The sequence below is a fragment of the Molothrus ater genome, chromosome 7 (assembly GCF_012460135.2).
Source record: "Molothrus ater isolate BHLD 08-10-18 breed brown headed cowbird chromosome 7, BPBGC_Mater_1.1, whole genome shotgun sequence".
NCBI lineage: Eukaryota > Metazoa > Chordata > Aves > Passeriformes > Icteridae > Molothrus > Molothrus ater.
In genome coordinates this window covers 18,545,208-18,568,463 of record NC_050484.2, presented here as the reverse complement: position 1 = coordinate 18,568,463, position 23,256 = coordinate 18,545,208, and the positions used below count along the sequence as shown (strand labels likewise).

Below are 23,256 nucleotides of genomic sequence, written 5' to 3'. Positions count from 1 at the left end.
ATCTTATCAGTTCATTTGTTTCAGTGCTTCTTTATAGTAGTTCATTGAGTGATTGACACTCAGCATGTTTCAGCTGCAGAGAGCTGACTGCTGGCCAGCTGTCTCTGCTGCTGATAGCAGAGTGGGATCCTTGGCTGGTCAGTAGGGGATAGTTAAGGATTGGAAGCCTGATCACATGGGACAAGTGAGAGCTTGCCTCATCTCTGTCAGGTAGGAGACTTTCCTAGTTGGGAGTATCCAGGGTGGAAAGTTCCTCAAGCCTCAGGATACCTGAGCTCTGTATTTGGTTCAACACCTCAGCAGGTCGAACTTCTGTCATGACTTCTGTAAAGTGAATGGTTGTTTATTTTCATAACCTCTCATTAAAAGGCAACTTTTGTTGCTCCTTATCCCAGAAACCTCAGTGCTTGCATTAAAAAGTCAGAAGTGTGAGAGACAAAGAAATCTTGTTAATCTTCTGATCAATTTCTCCGTTCCTCAGTTTATTCAGTATTTGTCCTACCTTCTGATTTCCTTCAGTAATCTACAGTGTTGATCCTGATCCTACATGAGGTTGCCTTAGACCTTATTTCTGTGCCTATCAGTGCCTTTAATATGTAACCCTGGACCCCAGTGGGAGGGCTGCTCTTCTCCTTTGGGTATTTAATCTTCAGAATTACTCTGGTTTGTGTGCATTTAGTGTGCATAAAAGCTTTTCCTGGACAGGAAACATTTTTTTAAAAATCCTATCTCCTCAGCTTAGTTCCACTATTGGTTTACATACTGTCTCACTGTTAAAACTGCAGTCCTGCTGGACTAAGCTGGACACAGCTCCTTTCTCTCACAGCCCTCAGCCTTATTCAGCAACTGCTTGTTGTACACTGAAACAATGGCACTGATACTGTAGTTACTTTTTCATTATTAAGTCCTTTCTCCCCTTAGGTATTTCTACTTAAAATAATGCTTGAAATAAACCCTACAAAATCAAATCTTAAATTTTGTGAGTTTAAGTCTATATTGCAGCCTTTTTAGTCCTTTGTCCTAAGTGCAGTATGCATCACTATCTTTGGTTTGTGCTGGAGCTTTATTACTGCTCACAGGTGTAAAGAATGCAAGATAAAACTATAGAAATAATTATGGTATTCAGGTACCTGAACCCAGAGACAGTCTATGGAAATAAAGGATGTAGCTATCCTCAAAATGTTATTAATTGTCATTTTATTTACCATATCATTCCACTATGATTTTTTTTTCTTTTTTTAGGAATGGTATAAATTCTAATGTCTATAATTTTTTCCCTGATTTTATGAGAGAAAAGCATTTTAAATGTTTTATCATGGTTACAGTTAATTTAAAAAATAGGAGAAGGCTAAGTGAATATATCTGTCCCTGGCTCTGCACCCCATTGTCCCACAATAAAAGAAAGTAAAGCTTCTGATTCTGTAAAATTATGACTAAATCAAAGGGAAGTTGTGATTAAAGAAGTTGTTTTGGGAGTGATTTTATTTTAATACATTCTGAGTTGGATTCATGTTTAAATTAGACACATTCTCTTTTTGAGGCCTGTTTTCCTTGCCAGGACTGTGCCAAGTGGTCAACAGTGAGAGTGTAAGACCCCGTAGAATGTCTGGGTGTTGGTAACATTGCAAACATTGGAGTCACTCCTGTGGGCTGCTAAGTGTTCCTGTACACAAATTCAGTAAAAGCTGGGGACATTCAGGTCTGTGCTGCAGAGCCAGTTTCAGTTTCTACAGAATCTTCCTGATTCAAAACTATGTTTTTTAGCTTTTAGGGGATATGTTGTTCGTAAAAACTACGCAAGACTGAAAACCAGCACTGAGTGTGTAGCAGATCCTCAGCTTACAAGCAGCTGCTCTACTTCTGATTTTGGTTGTGAAGAAGACTGGTAAGTTGAATCCTTTACTACCTATTCTTTAATAAAAGTGATTTCCCATGCAATAAGATCTGAAAGGAGCAGATTTGTCATCATGATTCAGCCAGCTCTTATAAATCTGCCATATTCTGAGGATGAGCACCTGTAGGTTAGCAAGTTCTCCCTCCAGCTTAGTCATCTCAGTGATCTCCCAATTAGTGGAAATGTGTGGTTTGCTCTGGATTGCTCTCCTGGTTTTGTGCACTTCTTGTAAGTACCTAGAATACTGCAGATTGCAGACAGAATTGCAAGAGCTCAGCCTTTCAGCTTTCACTGCAGTGCATGTTATTAAATGTCCAAGAGAAGAAAGTTACCCTTCTGTGCCCAAAAAGCTCCATGCAGACCAGCAATGAGACAGGGAAAAGAGCTGTAAAGAGCAGATGGACACTTTCTGTCACTGACAGAAAGCCTAGGAATGCTGTAAACCATGGTGGTGCTCTCTTTCTTGAAGAGAAGAGGTATTTTACCACTTCAAGTGATGGATTCACTCCAGACAAATCTTCCTGTGACACTTCCTCAAGTATGAGAGGCAAAAGGGATCTGTTACGTTTGACTTACCAGCATTGTTCTAGGGCAGGTGGCTGCATTTGCAGGACTATTCCCTTTCATCAGTTTCAGTGACTGAGAGTTAGGAGATCTCTCCTGCTGAAGCCATTCTAGAGAAGTTAACAGTTATTTCTTTTTCCATGTATGCTCATAGAATTGAGTTTTGTTAGCTTCAATATATACACAGCACATATATACAGCCTTTAAAGACATTTAGCCACCAAACTGACGTTGAAGTCAGTGTCTAAATGCATTTAGATATCTGACCTGAAGATGTCCATGTAAAATACACTGGCGATTCAGTTCTTGCACCCAGTTCTGGTTGCAGTTTACAGTCAGACAGATAAATATCTTTTGCCTGGAGTTGGGAAAGTGCCATTACTGCTGGCAGTTCTTAATTAAAGAGAGATTAAAAGAGCAGCAACCTGCTGATCTTTTAAAGATCTGTGTAAAAGCTGAGTTATAGTGTTATATGTAAAGCACTCAGTTTTACTAAGTCATGAATTTCAAAGTGTTTGGAAGAAATGAGTACTTTAAAAAATTAATTCAGGAGAAGAAATTGAATCTCTACACCTAGTTCATGCTCTTCAGTCAGTGGATGCAGGACATAAGCAAACTGAAGCTAATAAATGACATGGCTTCCTAATTAAATGCACACATTTGTTCATTTAGTGTTACGTGTTAAAATGTTTCATGCATTTATGTGCTTGACTTGGTTATCAAGTTAAATGCAAAGCTGATGTCACAGGTAACTAAGGATGCATTGAGAGTTGGCAAATATCTCTGATTGGAGTAGAAATAGATGATGTAAATGTTAGCAGGGAAGTGGCTTTGTCTCATTGAAAACATGTTTTTCCATTCAGTTCCACAAATCTGTGGAAGTGTCTGTGACTCCTGCTGAAACAGGATCCTGGGAATAATTGTGCACCTGGGAAGCTGACACTAAGTTTTAATTATTCCCCAAAAAACATGCATGTATGAAACACTTGCCAAGCCTTTTCCTGACATCATCAGCCACTGAGAGGAAGCGGCAGGCCTGCGTGGCATCAAGGAACTGAATCACAATCAAAGCTTGAAAGGGGCAGTTATTTTAAAGTCAAACATGATCAAGACATGAGTAAAACGTGGTTCAAATGAGGAAAGTAGAAGCCTTTCTGAGCCATTTTTACAGCAGCTGAATAGCTGATTTACCATTCTGTATAGAGCTGAATAGGCAGCAGAAAAGGGAGGAGTGCGATGGGGTCTCCTGTTTCACAAGGAGAGCACAGACACCAACCTTAATTAATGTCTGCCTCCATTTTGCAATTGATCATTGCAGAAATCAAAAACGCTGCATTTTGCAATGGCGTAGCTAAAATTTCAAGTTAGTGTTAGGGATCTTTTGAGCTAATTAGGAATAAGTTATGGAGAAGTGAGAAGTAATTTTCTAAAACATCATGTGATTTGAACTTGTTAGATTGACATATCTGTAGTGAGTATATTTTTCATAAATTTTCTTGCTTGGCAGGATAATCTACAGTTCAGTGGCTAAAGACCTTAATCTATGCTACCTTGTTCATCTTCTTGTTCAGACAGAGCTGTCATTCTTAAATATCTTTAAATCCCTATAGAACCCCATCAAAGTATCTGTAACCTGCGTGTTCCACCATCATCATCCTTTCCGTTTCCTTCCCAAATGAGAATTGTTTTAAGTAATACTGATTTGGTACTTCCCCTGGAAAACACTTACTGCATTGTTAATTTTTTTTTTTATCTCACTGTACTATAGCTCAATGACTGCTAAACATCACAATATAAGTTAGTTACATGTACACAGTCAGTGCCATCATGCTGTGTTGTGTAGAAGAAGGCATCGTTTCCACATAGTGACTTTGTTATCAGTTGGGTCTTGTATCCCTTGCTCCTTGGTTTCCTTTGGAGCTCTGTGTGTTAAGAGTAGAAGATACCAGACATCAACTCCAGTTCACACTCTTGAACTGAGTTCATTGTGGTTTTTTTCTCTTGTATCTTTCTCTTTTTACTTATTTTCTGTCATGTCCAGGCTTTGATCAGCTTAGGTTCTCAAAACCATTCTTTTTAGTAATGACATTCATGTGAGCCTTACAGAACCAAGATTGTATAATAGTCAGTACAAAGCTACACAGGCACACCAACTTAGATGTTTAAAAATTATAGATGAAGAATAACTATCAGCATTTTTCTTTTCTACAGGAACTATGCATGTGAAAGTCAAGTTCTGGAATTGGGTCTATTTCTGCTTTCTATTGGCTTGACTGATAAAGCAGAATCTGATTACTAAATTTGTATCAGTACTAAGTCAGTGGTAGTCCAAGGGCTTGAGAGGGTAGTATTGAAATTAGAAGCAGTTACATGAAATGTAATGAACTGCAATATGAAAGTCAATAGTGCTCCAAAGTTTACATTGGGAGGTTTGCTAGCAGTGAGAATACATCAACTCACGTGTGCATCATAACATTTTGTCATCACTGCCAAGACTTGGTTAAGGTAGTATATTAGAGACTGCCCTTGAAGAAAATTAACAAGTCCTTTGGCATCAAAAATGATCACATATCTCTAAACCATGGTAAAGGAAGATGGCTAAGAAAGATGAAAAACTAAGGGTCATATGGTATCATTTCTCCTGTCATGGAAGGCTGATGTGAAAACAAACTGATGGTTCTCTGTTGAGAATCAAGAGAGAAATAGTGGGCTTGCATTGCAGCACAAGAATGTTAGGTTAGACATCAAGAAAAGCTTACTAATGGTAAGTTGAGTTAAACCCTGTGTAGGTTACCTTGAAGAGTTTTGACAGCTCCACCACTACAGGTTTTTAAAATGAGATTAAGCAAATATATGTGAAAAAAAATAGGTGTAGCTGATTTTTCTCTGAAAATGGGCGTGACTTAAATGATTGGTCAAAATTTTTTTTATGATTTGTAAACACATAGTGAGTTCTTGAACTGTAACATTTCTGAGCCAGTCGGTTTGGCATTGCAAGCCAGCTTTTATAGCATCGTAGTGCCACCAGCTGTTGCTGCATCAGTATGGGAAGTTAGTATAGAAATGGATCTAGAGGAATTCTCCACGTCTGCTTTACTTGCAGTGGCATTGTTGCTGTGCCTGAAAAATGAGTGAGGTTCATTTCTCAATGGTTTGCTAGAGCTGGAGGCCCATTGAAATAGCACACAGTATGGATTTACCTGCATGGGCACTGGTGGATTAGCACATAATCACAGTGTCCTGTGTATCACTGAGAGATTAAACATGATTTCAGTCACATGAGCACAAATTCATTTAGAAACTGGTTACATGTGCATTCTCCTGTTTTGTATAAAAGCTCCTCTGTCTTTGCTGTGGTTTCTTTGACTTGATCTGCAGCCTTCATCTCACTAAAGTGAGGTTCACTCTGTCAGTCAACAACAAAACTTTCCAAGAATTCTTTTGATGAAAACTAAAATAAAAATAATCACTATGTTGATGTGTTTCTATTCTTCATGGAAAGCTGATTGAAAGGGTCACATCTCTACATTTTAAATCTATTTTGTTCAGGATCTTCAGAAGAATGCCATTGGGTCCTGGTAATTTATGCCCTTACACCTTTCCCATACTTTCTCCTTGGGTGATTTCAGTTTTTGTCAAGATCACATTGCAATTTCTTGTATAAGGCATCTTTTGAATATGAATTTTCATTTCTTTCCACAAGAAAAGCTGGTATAAAGACATTCTGATTTCCTTTAATAGCTTCACTTTCCTATTTTTAATCATGGCAAACATTGAGATTATTGCTTGTGCTGAAAATAGGACGTCTGCAATCCTTGTGGCATGCAGTAGAATCCATGGGCCTGATTCTGATGTCATGTGAGCTTCTAATTACTTTACTGTTCCTAAGTTTAGTTACTCAGGATTTTTAAAGGTGTAGATGAGAATTTGAGCACAATTTTCCAGTGTCATCTGGTTTTTTGCTTGTTCCCACCCCTTTGGAATTTTTCCTCTACTCACGCTGGAAGGATTGAATTTTTTCTATTCCATAAAATATTGCTTTTGCAAAATGAACTGTATTGTTTCTAGTAGAATACCCAGTAGTGTTTCTAACATTTTCCAAGGCATTTAAATAATGAAAGTAAAAGGGCCATTACTTATACTGGTAATGGCCAGAGTAACTCCAAAACTAGGTATTTTTTCTCCAGCATAAGTTAATCTCCATTACTAGATTTATGTTGCCATGGTTCAACTGCTTTTAATGCTAAGGATAGTGAGTCTATACACTATACAGATGTGTAGACAGACCTTAAGAATCAATGTTTCTTTCTTTTTCCAATGCTTCTTGCTAGTGGAGTGATTTATGGACAGCCTGTATGTGAAGACTGAGGCGTATTACAGCTCAGTAGCTGAACAGTCAGCAGCAAATTGTTGAGTTGCCTGACTGAAACCAGGTCCATGAACCCAGATCTGCAGCTGATACCACATTTTCAGAAGTATTCCCTGCCAGTTTGACACTGTGGTGGGCTGACCTTGGCAGGCTGCCAGGTGTCCACCAAGCTGTTCTGCCATTCCCCATCTTGTCAGGACAAGGGAAGAAAAATGTAATGAGAGGCTCATGAGTAACAACTGGTACTCAAGTGCATACTTCTGGTAGCAACAGTAATTCTGTGCAAGGTTGGGCTCCCTTGCAGCTCATACAACCCAATTTAGGATTGTTTTAATCAGAAACAATGCATCACTGGGATCCTGACAGAGAGTTGGGGTTTAGGGGCTTCCAAATTGCAGAGGCTGATTTTTGCTAGCTTAAGCTGTACAGAAAGGAAGTAGTTGATTTTTGCCTTTATGCTTTAAACAATTATATAAGGTCCTAGCTGTGCAAGGTTGTGTATTTTTTTTTAGTAGAAGACAAAGATTATTTTCATGCTACTTATTTAGATCCAGATCCAAACCACTCCAAAATCTGAATATTTAAATTTATATGATGATTCAGTCTGGTTTTGGCATTGTAGGCCATTTGCAACATACTGATCTGACAGCAAATGTTGATTTTGACATCCACCACAGTGATATTTGAGGATTATTAATAATTTTGACCTTGTATTTGATTTATTTTCAGAAATACTGGGGAAAAGGGGAGTGCACCATCTCAAAAAATGCTTGAGGAAATTTTGGGGAAAAGTGGCAGGTTATCTAACCAGTGACACTAAATAAGTTATTATCTAAATAATATATATACAAGATAAATAGTAATAAAGAACTTTACAGATAATATAGTATATGCACAAATACAGTGTAAAATAAAGTACTAGACATATGTTTTACTTTCTACTTTAAGAAGTGTGCCAGTACTAAATGACAGTGCATTTCTAAAATGAATCCTTTCCTCCAAGGAAATCATAAGTTTAAATTCAATTTACATTTTAGGGAAAATGTTTTTCTTCTCTTTCTTTGTGTCAAAGAATAAAGGGGGACTTAAATTCCCCTTATCTGACATGCAAGTCCGAAGTTCCCTCATGAAATTGAAACATTACAGAAAGATGAATGTTTACCATGTTAATGAACTTCATTCTGTTTTGACAATGAAAAAGTCTTTGTTTGAATCCCAGTTTGAGGACCATGAGCATACCAAATAATTTCTATGAGCCTCAATTTTTTTAATCCACTGAATGAAATTGGTAGCAATTTTTTTGGTACTGCATAACTGAAGATTCTGAAACAAGTTCTGTCTGGGTGGACTTTACTGTTGAAGAAATCCATTGACTTCAAAGGCCTGACAACAAGGATCACGGTCTGCAGAAGGTTTTTATGTTACTTTAATCAGCATTAATGAAGTAGGAGTTGCCCTTTAATATTTTGATGGCAACATAATGTGATGGTAAAATAGTAACAGATATAGCCAAAGAATCTAAGACATCTTACTTCTTGCTCTGTCTTTCACCCACATGGCTTTAGGAGAGCACATGTGTTTCACTTCTTGCTCATCCATCAAATTTTGTGTGTCTAAGTTTGAATTCTCTGAAAATAGCTTTTCACAGTCCTGGAAAAAATATTTAATGTAAAATCTGAGCAAATTAATACATTACTTCAACTTCATTGAATTCTTGTAAACTCATTTTACACATCTGTACAGACACACAAATTTTTAATGACAAATTCATTGCTCATAACCTGTTGCTGTGTTTAACAGTATGCACTTTCTTACAAGGGGAAATGGGACTGGTCTGGGTTTTTTTTCTGAATTGGTTGTATGTGCATATTTAGAAATAGGGGGAGGGAGAAAAGGGAAAATCAAGACAAAAAGTGTGTGTGCCAGTAAGCCTTTTATAAGAGCAAAGAAATTACAAGACTTAATCTAATTTTTTTCTTTTTCTTTGCTTTTAGGCAGCAAACCAGTAACCAGTCTTCTCCCGTGGTGCCTGATTTTCTTGAGAAACAAACTAAAAAGGTACTACTATGTTTATATTCTAAAACAACATCCCATTATAACTTCAAATTCCTGAGTCCACAGTTCTGCAATGTGTTCATGTCTGCTTGGCATAGCCATCTGAACATGAAACCGTTAGTGATGTTTTGAAGTCTTTGAGACAAAAGCCTGCTTGCTAAGAACTTTAGTTCTGTAGAGAGACAGGGAGGTACAGTGAATAAGAGAATCAAAAGGCTGGAAATTTGCTGCTGAGAATAAATGCTAGCTGCTCCCTGAGGTGATTTGTCTGTGCACTTCACTTTCTACAGATGTTAGAGACTCTTTTTTAGTAAGGACCTGAGGTTCTTTGGTAGCACTTTGATATCCTGCTCGAATTCAATATGTGAAATGGAGGAGTCGCTCTGTGACTTGGAGCACAGCATAGTCTTTGAAGTCTGATCCAATTTTTGCTGCTTACCATTTGATGTTGAAAGGATGAAATGGAGAAAATGTACAGTTTTTGCCAGTAACTCTGCTGAGCATATGTAAGATTAAAAAAACAAAATCCCTTGGATGATGTACTTAGAAATGTTAAGCAGATTAATACCTTCCTATAGCTTTTTCTAAAGATACAAATTAACTATGAGAGGAAATCAGCATACAGTGCATGCTATGATTTAACTGCATGAGGAAAGGGGATAAATAAGTTAAATGGAAAAAAGTAAACAAATGTTTGTGACACGGGTGCTAAGTCGGTGTTGCTGAAAGCCACAAGAATCTTGTGTAACTTAAATCTAGCATTAGATGTTTCAGAGAGTCTTGGAAAATAACAAGTTGCTCTCTATGAGATCACAGCTGTAAGTTATCATAAGCAAGTGGAATCAATACATTTCTTATGCGCCTAAACCAGCATTCTTTATTCCAGAATAATTTGGATGAGATTTCTGCTTCTCCATTTATTCTAAAACATTCATTTGAAACGAATGATTCACAATCAATTAGCCAATCCCAGACAGTTGCAGACCATCAGTTGTCAAGTCTCTTGACATCCTGTAAAAAAGGAGGTAAGAAATATATTAAAGTAGCAGAGATATTTTGTGTACTGCTTATAAGCTACATGTTGCCAGCATGTAACTTGCTTTATATATTGATGAGATCATTTAACAATTCGTTGAAAGGCAGGAACATAATAGAAAAACTTTCTTCCATACACTTTCACTCTGGAAATATGAAAAAGCCCTTAAGTCTCTGTATTACTGAGGCAAAAGTAAAATGATTTTTAAAATACACTTTCTGTTAAAAGTGTCATTACTAATCTCAAAATACCCTTTTAATGAAATCAAATCTACCTTCAAGAGCTTCAGCTTCCTTTGCCTTCCAACCTCAGAAGTCAAAGACAGTAATGAAATCTCTCCTGTTGGGCAGAATGAAAGACGACTGGTTTGTTCACACACACAAAGATTCAGTCAGCAGTATGGGAATATCTGCAATACTTCTACAATCTATGGAGTGCAATTTTTTAATTTTTATTTGCTGTTATGTTACTTTTGCCATGTTCAGCAAGAGTTTCAAAACTTAAAGTAAAACATTTTGACATTTTTTGAATTTTACCTCGTTTATCTTTGGATATTCCAGGAAATCATTACTTATCAGAATACTTTTCTCTTATCATGGGTTTTATAATTATCCTATCTTTGCAAATCTATGAATACAGACTTTATTACTAGACTGTAGAATAACTTTCACAGTTTAAGATGAAGTACATTGATAATGTGATATCTGTAACCAGAGCCAAAAGGTATATGATAGTAAATTAATTTCTAGATTAATACTGAAAATTAGTTGTTTATAATGTCATGCTATTAATTAACATTACTGTTTATTTATTTGATGGGATACCTTTTGTCTCCTAAATCTATAAATATTTATCTGAATAATTAACTGCCATTTATGTGTTTAAATTTTACAGAGTTCAGTAAAACAATTTTCAATGTTTAATGTTTAATTTTCAATGTTTTACCTTTTCAATGTAAAGGTAAGATAGGTATTTATAGGGAACTTGTTCTGTTAATTCAATGGTTTTCCTATTTTAAACAGGTATAATGTGCTTTCCACGCTAAAAAGTGAATAGTATTTAAACAGAGCATATTGCGAAATCCATTCTTCCCTCCTCATACATTTCAGTCCATATTGGTTTTGAATCTGTAGTGTGGAACTGCAGGGGAAGTTTGCATTGCTATCTTAAATTATTGCATGTTAAATAATAAACCTGTCAAACAGAAATATCTTCATTGCAGCAAATCCTCTTGAGGAAAGCAGTCAAGGCCCAAATCCATCATCTTTACTCTCACTGCATATGGTATTTTACCTTGCAACTGGTCTCCTTGAAATCTAAGACCTTGTGTCTGAGGTAAAACAATTAGAGTAAAACTGGCAGAATTACACCCTTAGCAAACATAATTCAGAACCCTTACTCAGTAATTTAGAGTGTCTTCAAAAATGTGAAATGATAGGAGAATAAAATTTGAAGAGGAGATAAATGCAACATTGATCTGAACTATTCAGACATCTATATTTAAATGAATTAGCATGCAAATGCAGAGAAGTAAGGAGTTTCCTAGATAAGCATGAAAATATGCAGATAGATGATCATATAAATCACACTTCAATGAGTAACTATTAAGAAGTAAACCTGATGAGGAATAATAACTTCTTTGGGTGCTTTTAAAAGCACGGCTTGCATTCAGAGATGCAGATGCTTTCACCTGGTGCTTAGTCTGTATTCAGCTGTAGTGTATGAAGTACACTTTTAAGCAGGTAGTATTCCTACACCTACTGTGAAAACCAAGTGAAATAGGAAATATCTCTTTGGAAGAAGAAAGCATGTATAAAAATATGTGTGCTTTACAGTGTCAGGTGATACTACATGAGCTGCTATTCACACTAAAAAGCTGCCCACTAGGTAGTCCAAACAATGCAAAGACTGTTATTTTTCATAGTGAAAAATTTTTCTGCAATGTTAGAGACTGATTTTTAGTTCTCTGTGAGTTACATTACAGACAGCACTAGTCTGCCAGCTTGGTGGTGCTTGGACCTGAAATACAAAGGCCAGTGGGAAAGGGAATGTGACAGGTTTCTGCACTGGTCCGTGACCCAGTTATGAAGCAGTCTTGGTGTTTGCTTAAGGAATAAGTCTGTATGCTTAAGCACAAAAGGAAGGACAAGCTGCTTATTTGTCTTGAGGCCTTCATAGGTGAGGGTCTAGTTCAGTCAAGAGCGGACAGAACACAAAAGGACAAAATGGTTGATATCACTTTGCATGTTTTTGTATTAATCGAGCAGTCTGTTCTCTCATATCTTGTTATCTGGCTGTCTAATAGCACGGGCTGCCTGTTCTTAATAACAGATTGGCAAAGGAAGAATAGAGAAGGAAATTTCCACAAAAATCATGCAAAGACTATACTCTGTAATTAATACAGAGACAAAAGCCTCTTTTTCACATCAAAAGCCTTCTCACTGGGTCAAAGAAAGACTGAGCAGTATGGCCAAACTGCAAGCACAGCAAGTGCATGCATGTGCTATGGTTCTATAGAGTCACAGGGGCTGGCTTTACACTGCACAGACATTCCCCTGCACTCTGCCAGAGCACTGGGGCAAGACCAGTAAAAATGCTGAGGATTCCCTCCAATGTTTCTGCTGTACACAGTGCCTGGGCAGAGAGTCCAGTCATTAGTAACAATTAAGCCAGAAGTTAATTATTCTAGTCACAATATAGTACTGAAGGAATCGAAATAATATAATCTCCAGAGGCCAAGTAGTGGTATTCTCATAGATAAGATAGAAAGTGAGGATGTTTGAAATTATTAATGAAGAGTGCTTCATAGGGAATTGACCAATGTAACTTTGCTTCAAAGGTAAATGTGACAGATTTTCTGAGATGCAAAGGAAATATGTTTGCAAAAGGAAAGCTAATAGTAGCTCTGCATTGACCAAACGATGACGTATTTTTTTTTGCTTAGCACAGACATTTTGAACAAGTGAGAAAACACACAAAGAGTCTCTGGCCATGGACATTCTCTCATGGGAGAACAATGTGACTTATGGATATGTTCAGTTTATGCCTTGCACCCTACATTGCAATGCTGAAACTTTGTGAAAGGTAGAGAAATTTGCCAGGATTCTGTGAGGTCTGGAAGTATAGTCTTCAGTGTTGTCTGTAGCCACAGTGTGGGGCAGTCAATAGTCCATTTCAGTACAGCCTTTGATTTTAGATTCTTTAATCTTTTATATTTTCAAAATTAGTGGAAATTAGGGCTTGGTATGTTTCAAGCTGGAGTCCCATTAGTCAGTGACCCATTTTTTAATGTTTTTCTTGCAGTTTGTTGGGGTTTTTTTTAATGTTGATAATTTTTTCTCTTCCTTTCTGGTAAGCCAGTCATAAAATGGGGTTTGGTGAATGTAGCGGTGCTGGGTTTGGAAAAATGTATGAAGTCATTGGGTTTTGCACTGATGAAGGACAAGCAGATAATTAAACATGTCAAGTTACTGCTTGATGGGGAGGAAAGCTGCTGCCCACCTTGCCCACTGTGGACAGGTTTTGGTAGGGGCATTGTGGGCATTGGAGACATTTTTCCCAAAATGTTGCTCTGTGGTTGTCGTCACACAGATGATATTTACAGGTTCATCATCCTAAACAAGAAATTAAAAATAATGATGACTTCATTAGAAGTTCAGACTTAACTGCAGTTTTAAAGAAGTGATCCAACTTTAATGCTAAGAAGCATGATCCTGTTAAAATACCCAAGCCAAAAAGAACAGTGGCTTGGATGTTTGATCTTTGCTTCAGAGTACAGTTTTCTTTGTGCCAGACTTTATTATTGAAAATACTTTAAACTGCCTCAATTCAAAGTGCAGTCTTGATTCAATGTCTTGTGCTTGCAAGTGAAAGGTGCTTAAATATAGAGAAGTACGTTACACTACATGGTAGTTTAATGTTGCAGTAGAGTTTTAACTCTGTCTCATTTCATTCTTATTTTTACATTTTTTGAAAAAAAGTTAATGATGATGGCAAAGCAATAATCAGTAGTGACTTGGAAATGGGGGCACTTTTTATCCTTGTATTCACAGAAATTCAATATCCCAGCATGACTGTGATATCATAGTATTAAAGAACAGGAAGTATCTCACGCCAAATGTGGTATCAAGGTCTGGGTGTGCCTTGTAAGGAAAGATGCCACTTCAATTTGTGCAAATAGAGAGAGATCAATCCAAGCCATTCAGCTGTTTGTGTAACTCAGCTTCCTGTTTGATTTCATTATAACAAACCTTCCTTTTTAAGTAAAAACAAAACCACTGCTACGTGATGTACTGTGAGATACTGCATGAACTTTCACTAGTTTTCACTGGCAGATGGGATGATATTGACACATAATGCCATTCCTTTCAGGATCCTATCACTCAGGAATTTAAAGGAAGGAATTTGTAATCTATTTAGAATTACTTTTGGTTGTTTAAACAGGAGTTTAGTTTCATCATTTTTAAGCTCTCCACTGAGGCTAATCTTGCACTGAGGGAATATAAATCATGAAAAACTTGACCATAGTCAGTAAATCATAACAGTGAGCAGAATCAGGTCTCTTGGTTATAAAAAATTGACATGAAAAGTTTTCTACATATCTGGGGTTTAGGGGAGTTTGGGGCAAAAGGGTGTGGAGTGTGAGTCCTGTGAGGAGCAGCTGAGGGAGCTGGGTTGTTTAGCCTGGAGAAGAGGAGGCTTGGGGGGACTTTATCACTCTCTGCAACTTGCTGGAAGGAGGGTGTAGCCGGGGGTGAGGGGGGGGGGCAGGCTCTTCTCCCAGGTAACCAGCAACAGGACAAGTTTTAAGCTGTGCCAGCAAAGGTTTATGTTGGACATTAAGAAGAATTTCTTCACAGCAAGGGTGATTAAACATTGGAATGGACTGCCCAGGGAGGTGGTGGAGTCACTGTCCCTGGAGGTGTTTAAGGAAAAGACTGAATGTGGTACTCAGTGCTATGGTCTAGTTGACCAGGTGGTGTTCAGTCATAGGTTGGATTCAATCTCAGAGGTCTTTTCCAACCTAGTTGATTCTATGGTTGTGTTTCTGTCATTATAGGAAAGGATAATCACCTTTCTAGGCTTGTGAGGCTGCATGGTTATACAGGTGAATGCTCTTGGGGAGCCTGGTACTGTGCATTGCATTTCACATGGTGGGACCCTGCAGAAGCCCCTAGGAGGGACCATCACCTCCCACCCAGTGGAAACCCTGAATTTTTGCTTTCTGGAATTGTACAGGAGCCTTTTAGCTTCACGAGCCATTAGGGTGAGAAACAGTACTCATTTTCAGGATTTCAGTTCTTTACCATATAATTCAGTGGGAATTTAGAAAATCTAACTGCAAACATAAGTGACATCAGTTGCACTTCTCTTGGCCTTATGTAAATTTTTCAGCTGAGACTTGCAGTGATGATGTTTGCATTCTGAACTGGTTCACCCATCAGTGGTTTCTGTTAAATCTTTTGCTACTCTGTAATGGCATGATATGCAGCCTGAATTTTGCCAAAGTATCAGACCAACAAATCTGAAAAGAAATTGGCTGTTCATAAATCTTTCTTTACTGCACAGCTTCTTAATTGTTTTTTTCCCCTCCAACAGGCAAAGACACAAACAGTGGCAAGTGATAAATACAAGCTTTGATTTGTTAAACACATGTTAGCTCTATGTTTAGCCCTAGGCAGTGAATTTCATTATAGGCTGGTTTACTTCTGGATTCGTTATTGTGATTGCTTCCAATTCAAAAAGATTTGACCTGCAGCCATGACTGATTAGTATCAGAGGTGAGAGATAAAATAAGATGCAAGTAAACTGCAGAGATAAATTGCAATAGAGTTCTCCAGAGACAACTCAGTACTTGTTCTATGTAAAACAAGTTGAAATTCAGCTTGTAATGACTGCATTGTGATAAAAATGGATTGCAGAACTCTCTCATTGAAATATCAAAAAATACAATAAGAAATCCAAGAAATTTAATGGAGTTGAATAATAAGTACATGATAATGCTGTGCCAAAACCGTGTAGGTTTGAATAGGAGTTCAGTTTTTCCTCTTAACACATAATGTCCACTGGTCCAAGCTGCTGTTCAGCTGCTCTTTCTCTTCATTTTCCATCCACAACATACAGGTTTGTTTGAATACTTCTTTTTGTTGTATCTTTGTGAGTAGTTAAGTTTTTTGTCATGCAGCACTTCACTATCCTGTTGTTATTGTTTGAAAATTCTTTATTCCCTATCAGCCTTATTTTTGTTATTTTGCCACAGCTACTAGTGCTCTGAATCAGCAGCATATCTCAGATGACTGATGTACTCTGGCATATAGTGTTGCTCCTAATTCATTACTTTTCTGTTTCTAGAAAAACCACACCATTTTTTTAAGTAAACTTGTTTAGCGTTAGTACAGCAAAAATAACTCTAATAATATTTTCACAATGGCTTTTTTTTTTTTTTTTTGCAAATTGCAGAATTTTTAAACTTTTTCTTTATTTCTGGGTATTTTGTAAGAAAAAGACTAAGACCATTCATTGTTTGCTTTTATAGAGCTGTCATTTAATCTGCTAGCTGCATGTTACCAAACAATTTCTGGATGTTTGCTGGTATTTAAAAATCTGAATTCACTCTATTGAATTCCCCACAACTGAGTAGTAATAGCTGGGTTTCACATCTTTCTAGAAGACACTGCATCCTTTCACAAATTATTTTTATATTTTTTCATAGATACTGTGAAGAGATAACATGCTAGTAAAAGCAGTAACATAATTAATGTGATGTTGCAGAATGTTAGATGAGGTGTGTGGGATAGTTCAGAAAGTACCATAACAAATTAACTTCTACTGTATTTTGTACAGGTTTGGATCTTTTTCCTCTCTACTAAATTTGAGTTATTATTCTAGTGGATTGTGATTAGCTGCTGAAAATCATATACAGCTCAGTAGAAGCCCAAACCATGGCATATAAAATGCATGGCTGACCAATGCAAATAAAAAACCCCCAAAAACTGAAACAACTCTGACAAGTAAAGGATACTGAGGACAAAATGTTTGTAACCACATATGTGAAGATGTAGATACTACAAGTTACTCATAGATATGGTTTGATAAATAGATATTCCATGCACTAAATCATGAACTGGTTCTGAGGTGTTTGGGTGGAAAAAAAATTGCCTTATGTGACTTATTCATTAGCTCTGCTCATGACAATGACTGTATTACTTGGCTGTCCATCATTACTTCTCTCTACTCACTGGAAGTATTTAGTATTTCAGTTCTGTCATGGATAACCTCAGATGATTCTAATGATTATGCTGAGTAAAGCGATAGCCAATAGTAGCTTGTTGCAGTAATTGTGAGCTTACAGAGCTCCCTTCTGACCTGAGGCAAGGATAATCTTTCTGGAGGCTCTTCCTTGCCTATGGAGAGAATTCCAGGAAGAAGTTGTTGTGCTCGAGTGTTGGCAGTACAGCAGAATAATAATCCCACACCCCTACCTTCCTGGCTTATAACACCTTTCCCCTGAGGGAAGGTCAGAGTACCAAAATCACAGGAAGTATTGTTACTGATGCCAGTGGGAAAAAGAGAAGCTGCTTTCCTTTGTGTGGTCAGGCAGGCAACAAGCATATCTTAATCATAACACAACATGTGTAAAAGAAAAGTTTTATGAATTCTAATATTTCTTTTCCTAAAAATACCTCAGTACCTGTTCTTTGTCCTTAAGGTTTGTCCTGCCTTGTACATGTGAAAACAAGAAGCACAACTGTGTAATTACTACGTATTGCCTCTTGCTTGTCAGGTTGGTCTGCCCTACCAGGCTAAGTCTGACAGGGAGAATGCAGACATGACTAACAAGCTGAATAGCAGTAAGAATACCCATGAAGATTTGATCATCTTTAATATTGATATTTTATATGTCTTTAATATATCCTTCTTCATCTGACTGTCTTACATTTTGTTGAGAATCAAACATAGATAATGCATGTGATTGCCTGGTACTAAAAAGTTGGAAAGCTGTGCCAGCTCTTTACCTTCAGTTACAGCTAGTTTTTGTCCTAGGAGGAGCTTCTTCAATTCTTTGTCTGTGGCTTTGTGAGTGTAGTGCTATTCTTGGGACTCCGTCACACCAATGTGCTTATGTTGTATCCTGCACACACACAAAAGTTACATTCGAAATAGGGGAAAAATATTACATTGTTCCAGCCTCTTTTTATAGTTCTGGGATTTGCAAACACCAAAAATGCCCTGCAGCAAAGTGGTGCAATTGTTTTTTCTGCATTCTTTTAATGTTGTTCTTTACTGCATATTCTTAGTCACGATAAAGAGCATGACTTTCAAATGAATAACAGCAAGCTTGTCAGTTTTAAAGGGCTTACTTGGAAAGAAAAAAAACAAACCAACAAGTTTGCTGCAGGTCTTAAAAAAAAAAAGCTAATTTTAGTAGCAGCATAAGATAGGTGGAGTTTCAAAAATTCAGAACAGCTAGTTGCTATAGTTAAAAATTGGTAAAAGGGCTACTTGTGTAACAAAAATCTTTGACCTGTTGATTTGTTTTCAGAGACAGGAGAATTCAGGTCTGTATACTGTCTCACCTAATGTCCCAAAAGGGCACAGGAACAAGATTTCCGTTTGGGCTAGCCCCTCATATTTTGCTCATCAGACTTTGAGACTAAGTGATATCAATTTCTTTCATCTCTTTGTTGTCAATGTGCTTCCAATTAATATTTCATTCATAAGAAACTGATAAATTGGAAGTTCTTAATCTCCTCACGAGGATTTGCTCCTTGCAATGGTATTCAGAACAGCTGTAAGTTCAAGTCTATAGTATATATCAGTTTTCTGACTGCATATCCAGGCTCACACTTTGTGCCTTTTGATCATTGGTTTAGGGCCCAAGAAGAGTAAATTCCTCTAAATTCCTCAGCTTCATATCCAAAGGAGCTTAGGTGCTTTAGAAAAATGAAATTTTGCATGACTATATTTAGATATTTATTTGTAAACCATAGTCTACTTTAAAATATTCCCTGGGAAGAGCACAGTCATCAGACAGCCAGAGGCAGACATGTCTCAGGGCATTGCAAATGAAGTAGGGTTTTCATTATTGTCTTTCATCATCGTAAGCAACTTACAACCTAAAACTTTCAAAATCAGATTGCCTACATGGTAGTAGCATGCCACACAAGCTAATCATTGACACATATTGAAGAAAATCACTGTTAATTCACAGAACTCTCTCTTCTTGTCCCACCCACAAAATAAATATGCACAGTCAGAAAGCATCTGCCAATTTTCTGTAACTTGTTTGCAGAATTGTAGTCACTTTTGGTGTGACTTGCAAGGAAAAAAAAAAAAGAAAAAAAGAGGAACCAATCTAATTTTTTTTGAAAGAGATTATAACCGTAAGGCAGAAAATGGTGACCATGGTAGATGAAACAATGCTGAACTTCACATGTAGGGAAAACGTGTGACAGAAATGGACAGACATCATGGAATTAAAACCAAGCCAGAAGTGGAGGGAAGAGGGAATATGCCATCAAAGAAGAAAACCTGTGCAGACAAGCATGATAGAGGAAGAAGCAAATGAGATGAAAAATGAATGAGATACTGTTCAATTTCAGTAAGAACAGAAGGCTTGGTAGCCTTGGCAAATGTCCTGCTGCTTTCTGTAGCATTTCTTTGCTCATATCTAGTTTTTCAGGAAAAGTGTAATTCTAGTTTAGAGCATTTGAAAGGAGAATTACAATTCATTCTCTGTTTTAAAAGGTAAAATCTTTTTAAATGGCAATACTTACCCAACAATTTTCTTTGCTGTACTGCCCAGAGTATTGCATCCCAGTTTGCAACACTTTCTATCATTATTTGCAACATCGGGGGGTTTTTTTATGCTTAGGAAGCCTGTGTCTCTGAAAGGGTAGAGCATTAATTGGTCCAAAATCTTTGAAAATAAAGAAGAGACCAGATTAAATAAGGGAAATTTTCCCTTGTGTAATAACAACCTTTTCTTCAGTGATCCTTTTTTGTGTTCTGTTTATGAACTTTGGAAGCTAACCAAACAAACAAAAAAAAAGATAACAAAGAATGTAAGTATCTATCATCTCATCAGGAAAGAGACAAGGTAAAACACAATACTCTAGATAGTACAGTGAGTTACACAATTAATTCAGCCTTAAAACAAGTTTCTAGACGTTAACTGAGACAGGAGGAATTGAGATTGCCCCCGCTGGATTTCTAAGACTTACTGTCTTACATTATGTATTTCACTATTACATCCATTGCAGCTGTACAGCCATGATGTTTTTGTCTTTGCAGACAAGGACTGAAGACATTTTCATTGTTATTTCATAATGTTATTTTTACTTCCTCTGTTTGTGCCCATCTCCATGTTCAGTGTTTGACTTAAGTAAAAGCTTTACATTCTTAAATTTAGTGATGTTTAGTGTCAAGCCTAAATTCATTAATCTGTGACTTTATGACCTATGATTAAATATATGACTTTATTACTGTAAACCCTTGAGAAGGACTTGAGGGTTCTCATGGATGGAAAGCTGGACATCAGCCAACAGTGTGAGCTTGTAGCCCAGAAGGCATGGTTCCATCAGAAGAGGAGTGGCCAGCAGGTCGAGGAAGGAGATTTTTCTCTTTCACTCTGCTCTGATGAGGCCACACCTAGAGTGCTGCGTTCAGCTCTGGGGTGCTCAGCACAAGAAAGACATGGACATGCTGGGGTGAGTCCAGAGGTGGCCGTAAAGATGATGAGAGGGCAGGAGCGCCTCTTCGACTAAGACAGTCTGGGAGAACTGGGGTCATTCATCCTGGAAAGAGAAGGTTTCTGGGAAACCTCATTGCAGCCTTCCAGTGCTTTAGGGGGGCTTGTGAAAAAGAGGGAGAGCAACTTTTTGCATGGGCAGATAGCCATAGGAGAAGGGGGAACCATTTTAAACCAGAAAAGGACAGATTTCGATTAGAAGTTAGGAAGTTCTTTACTTACAGTGTGGTGAGGCACTGAACAGTCTGCCCAGAGAAGTTTTGGGTGTCCCTTCCCTGGAAGTGTTCAAGATCAGGTTGCACAGGGCCCTGGGCAATCTGGTCTGATGGGTGACGTCCCTGCCCGTGGCCGAAGATTGTAACTAGGTGATTTTTAAAATTCCTTCCAGCCCAAGCTTTCTATGATTCTATGGCTTTCTGCATCTTATCTATCTTTCCAAATGTAATGGAATGTTGGCAAGGGCTTTAAATCAAGTTCACACTATTCTAGAGCTTTTTGTGGTAGCTTCTTGACATCTTATGATTACACAGTGTGATCCACAGCAGAGGATATGGATGTGCCTTTCTTTCTGGATATAATTCTTTAAAAGTAACAGCCTTCAGCTCTATTGATAGTTGCTTTTGAGAACCAGAACCAGATTTATTGTTTGAGTTAACAATTTAGGATCGATATTTAAGGTCAGCCTTTACCAGTGGGTTATCAAGATCTTTTGTCCCTTGTTGCTGAATGAGTGTGTCCCAGATTGGTCTCTGGTTAAAGCCTTTAGCTAGTGAAGTAATAATACCAAAAAAAAGGAAACCCTTACTGGAAAAAAAAACTTTGTGTTCTTATGTTCTTTCTTTATGCTCTGTTAAAAAATAAAATAAAATAAAATTAGTGGCAGATGACATACATATTCCCTTAATATTGTCAAATGCTGCAAATAAGAAATCCCAGGAATAAGAGCTGCATTGTCTGCCTTTAGGTTTGTAGTTGCTTTACTGTAGTCAGAAAAAACCAAACTCAGGAAGTACATGTGCTCTGTAAGACAGCTGAGTTTAACTGTAAAGGAGTTAGAGTTATGTCTACCATGTGCTTTGCAAGCCAACTGGAAAATTGCAAGTGCTGAGTTGATGCAGGACGAATGTCTCTCATAACCTCTGAGAAGGTACAGCAGAGGAAGATGTCCCTATATCTGCAGAGGTTGCTCCAGTTCAACATCAGCTGAAAATGGGAAAGACTAGAAGATGTGGGAGAAATATTATTCCTCAGGGACTGCAACCCTTTATCCTGGTGGCTTTTGTTCAGGTTTGTGCTGCCCTGCCTTAGAATGATTCCTATCCTGAGACAAGTAGGAACAAAAAAATGGAGCTGGCTCTGCATGCAGTGAGCAGGCCCTCTGTGCTAGGGATGTTCTTCTCTGAAAAGGCCTCAGGGCAGCTCTAAATTGGGCCTATTATGCTCAACATCATCATGCATCTTCATGCTGCACCATGAACAAGCATGGCTGGTCTGTAAATCTAGCCCATTGTATCTGGACTACATTTGTTAAACTAATGCTTGGGGTTTTGTCTGGCTTTGCTTATACCAATACCGGAACATTGAGTAAGAACAGCAAATCAGAAACAAAAAACACAAGCGTTTTAAAATATTGCTCCCACAGATTTGAGCCCCAAGTGTGTTTTATATAAACATTTTGAATTGTGGCTGGATTTTTGACCAGATTGTTTCCCCTGAAGGATCTTGTGAAACAAAAACAAACTGAACAAAACAAGTTTTGGTGGGATGGGTCTGTGCTTGTTTTCATGTAAGCTGATGACAAAGCTCCGAGCAGAAAGGCAGCAGTGTGCTGGAGTCTGGTGTACATTGTGTTCTGCATATTGCCAGCTGACTTGCCAGGAGTGATCTAGAACTGAAACAAGAATCCATTTTCACTAGGGCAAAGGAAAAGAAGTCATCATTAATCTAAAACAATTTGGCTGTTTTAAAACAATAGACTTGGTTGACATGATATCCTGCTTGTGGCTACTTCTCATGTGAGTGTGTGGCCTGTGATAGGTCAGGAAGGTGAGCACTTTTGAGAACTATCCTATCTCTTGTATGACCCATGAAAGTAAAGAATATATCACTGTGCCCTCTGTGCTTCAGTGTGGGTATATAATCTCACAAAGGAGATGAGGAAGTGGTTTGCTTTAGCATGAAGCTGTTTCCAGTGGAATTCTAAGGTTATATTTATGTGAATGTGCCATGCATCATGGGATTGTAGTGAAGGAAGCAGAAGGTTTCCACATCCAAGTGATGGAAAAAAAAAAGGAAAGTGAGGAATGCTTTGCTTGTAATAGCTGTTTGAATTTATTTTAATGGGGTCACTTCCATGAAATACTGTAATGCAGTTTCTGTGGATGCTGTATCATTGAGCAAAGTCTGCTACCTGAAGCAGAGGTGAGAGTGAAGTCCCACTGTGTAGTGTTGTGCTTAAGTTTCAAGACAGGAGACTGGGAAATAGTGATACAGCTTGTTAATGGTATTGCTTGTCAGACTTTTTATTTAGCTTCAAATTTGAAAGAGCTACTCCTTTATTTCTAAACCTTCACATTTGCATCCCTTTG

The 23,256-nt window shown here is 37.7% G+C and overlaps 1 protein-coding gene across 1 annotated transcript in view; it reads left to right on the top strand.

Moving 5' to 3' along the window:
• Window positions 1-23,256, top strand: part of MYO3B (myosin IIIB) — a 168,510-nt gene that overhangs the window by 115,900 nt on the left and 29,354 nt on the right. The window contains exons 30-32 of the mRNA XM_036386692.2: window positions 1,765-1,885; window positions 8,822-8,885; window positions 9,769-9,907. Coding sequence (XP_036242585.1) covers window positions 1,765-1,885; window positions 8,822-8,885; window positions 9,769-9,907 — 324 coding nt within the window. The remainder of the gene's footprint in view (window positions 1-1,764; window positions 1,886-8,821; window positions 8,886-9,768; window positions 9,908-23,256) is intronic.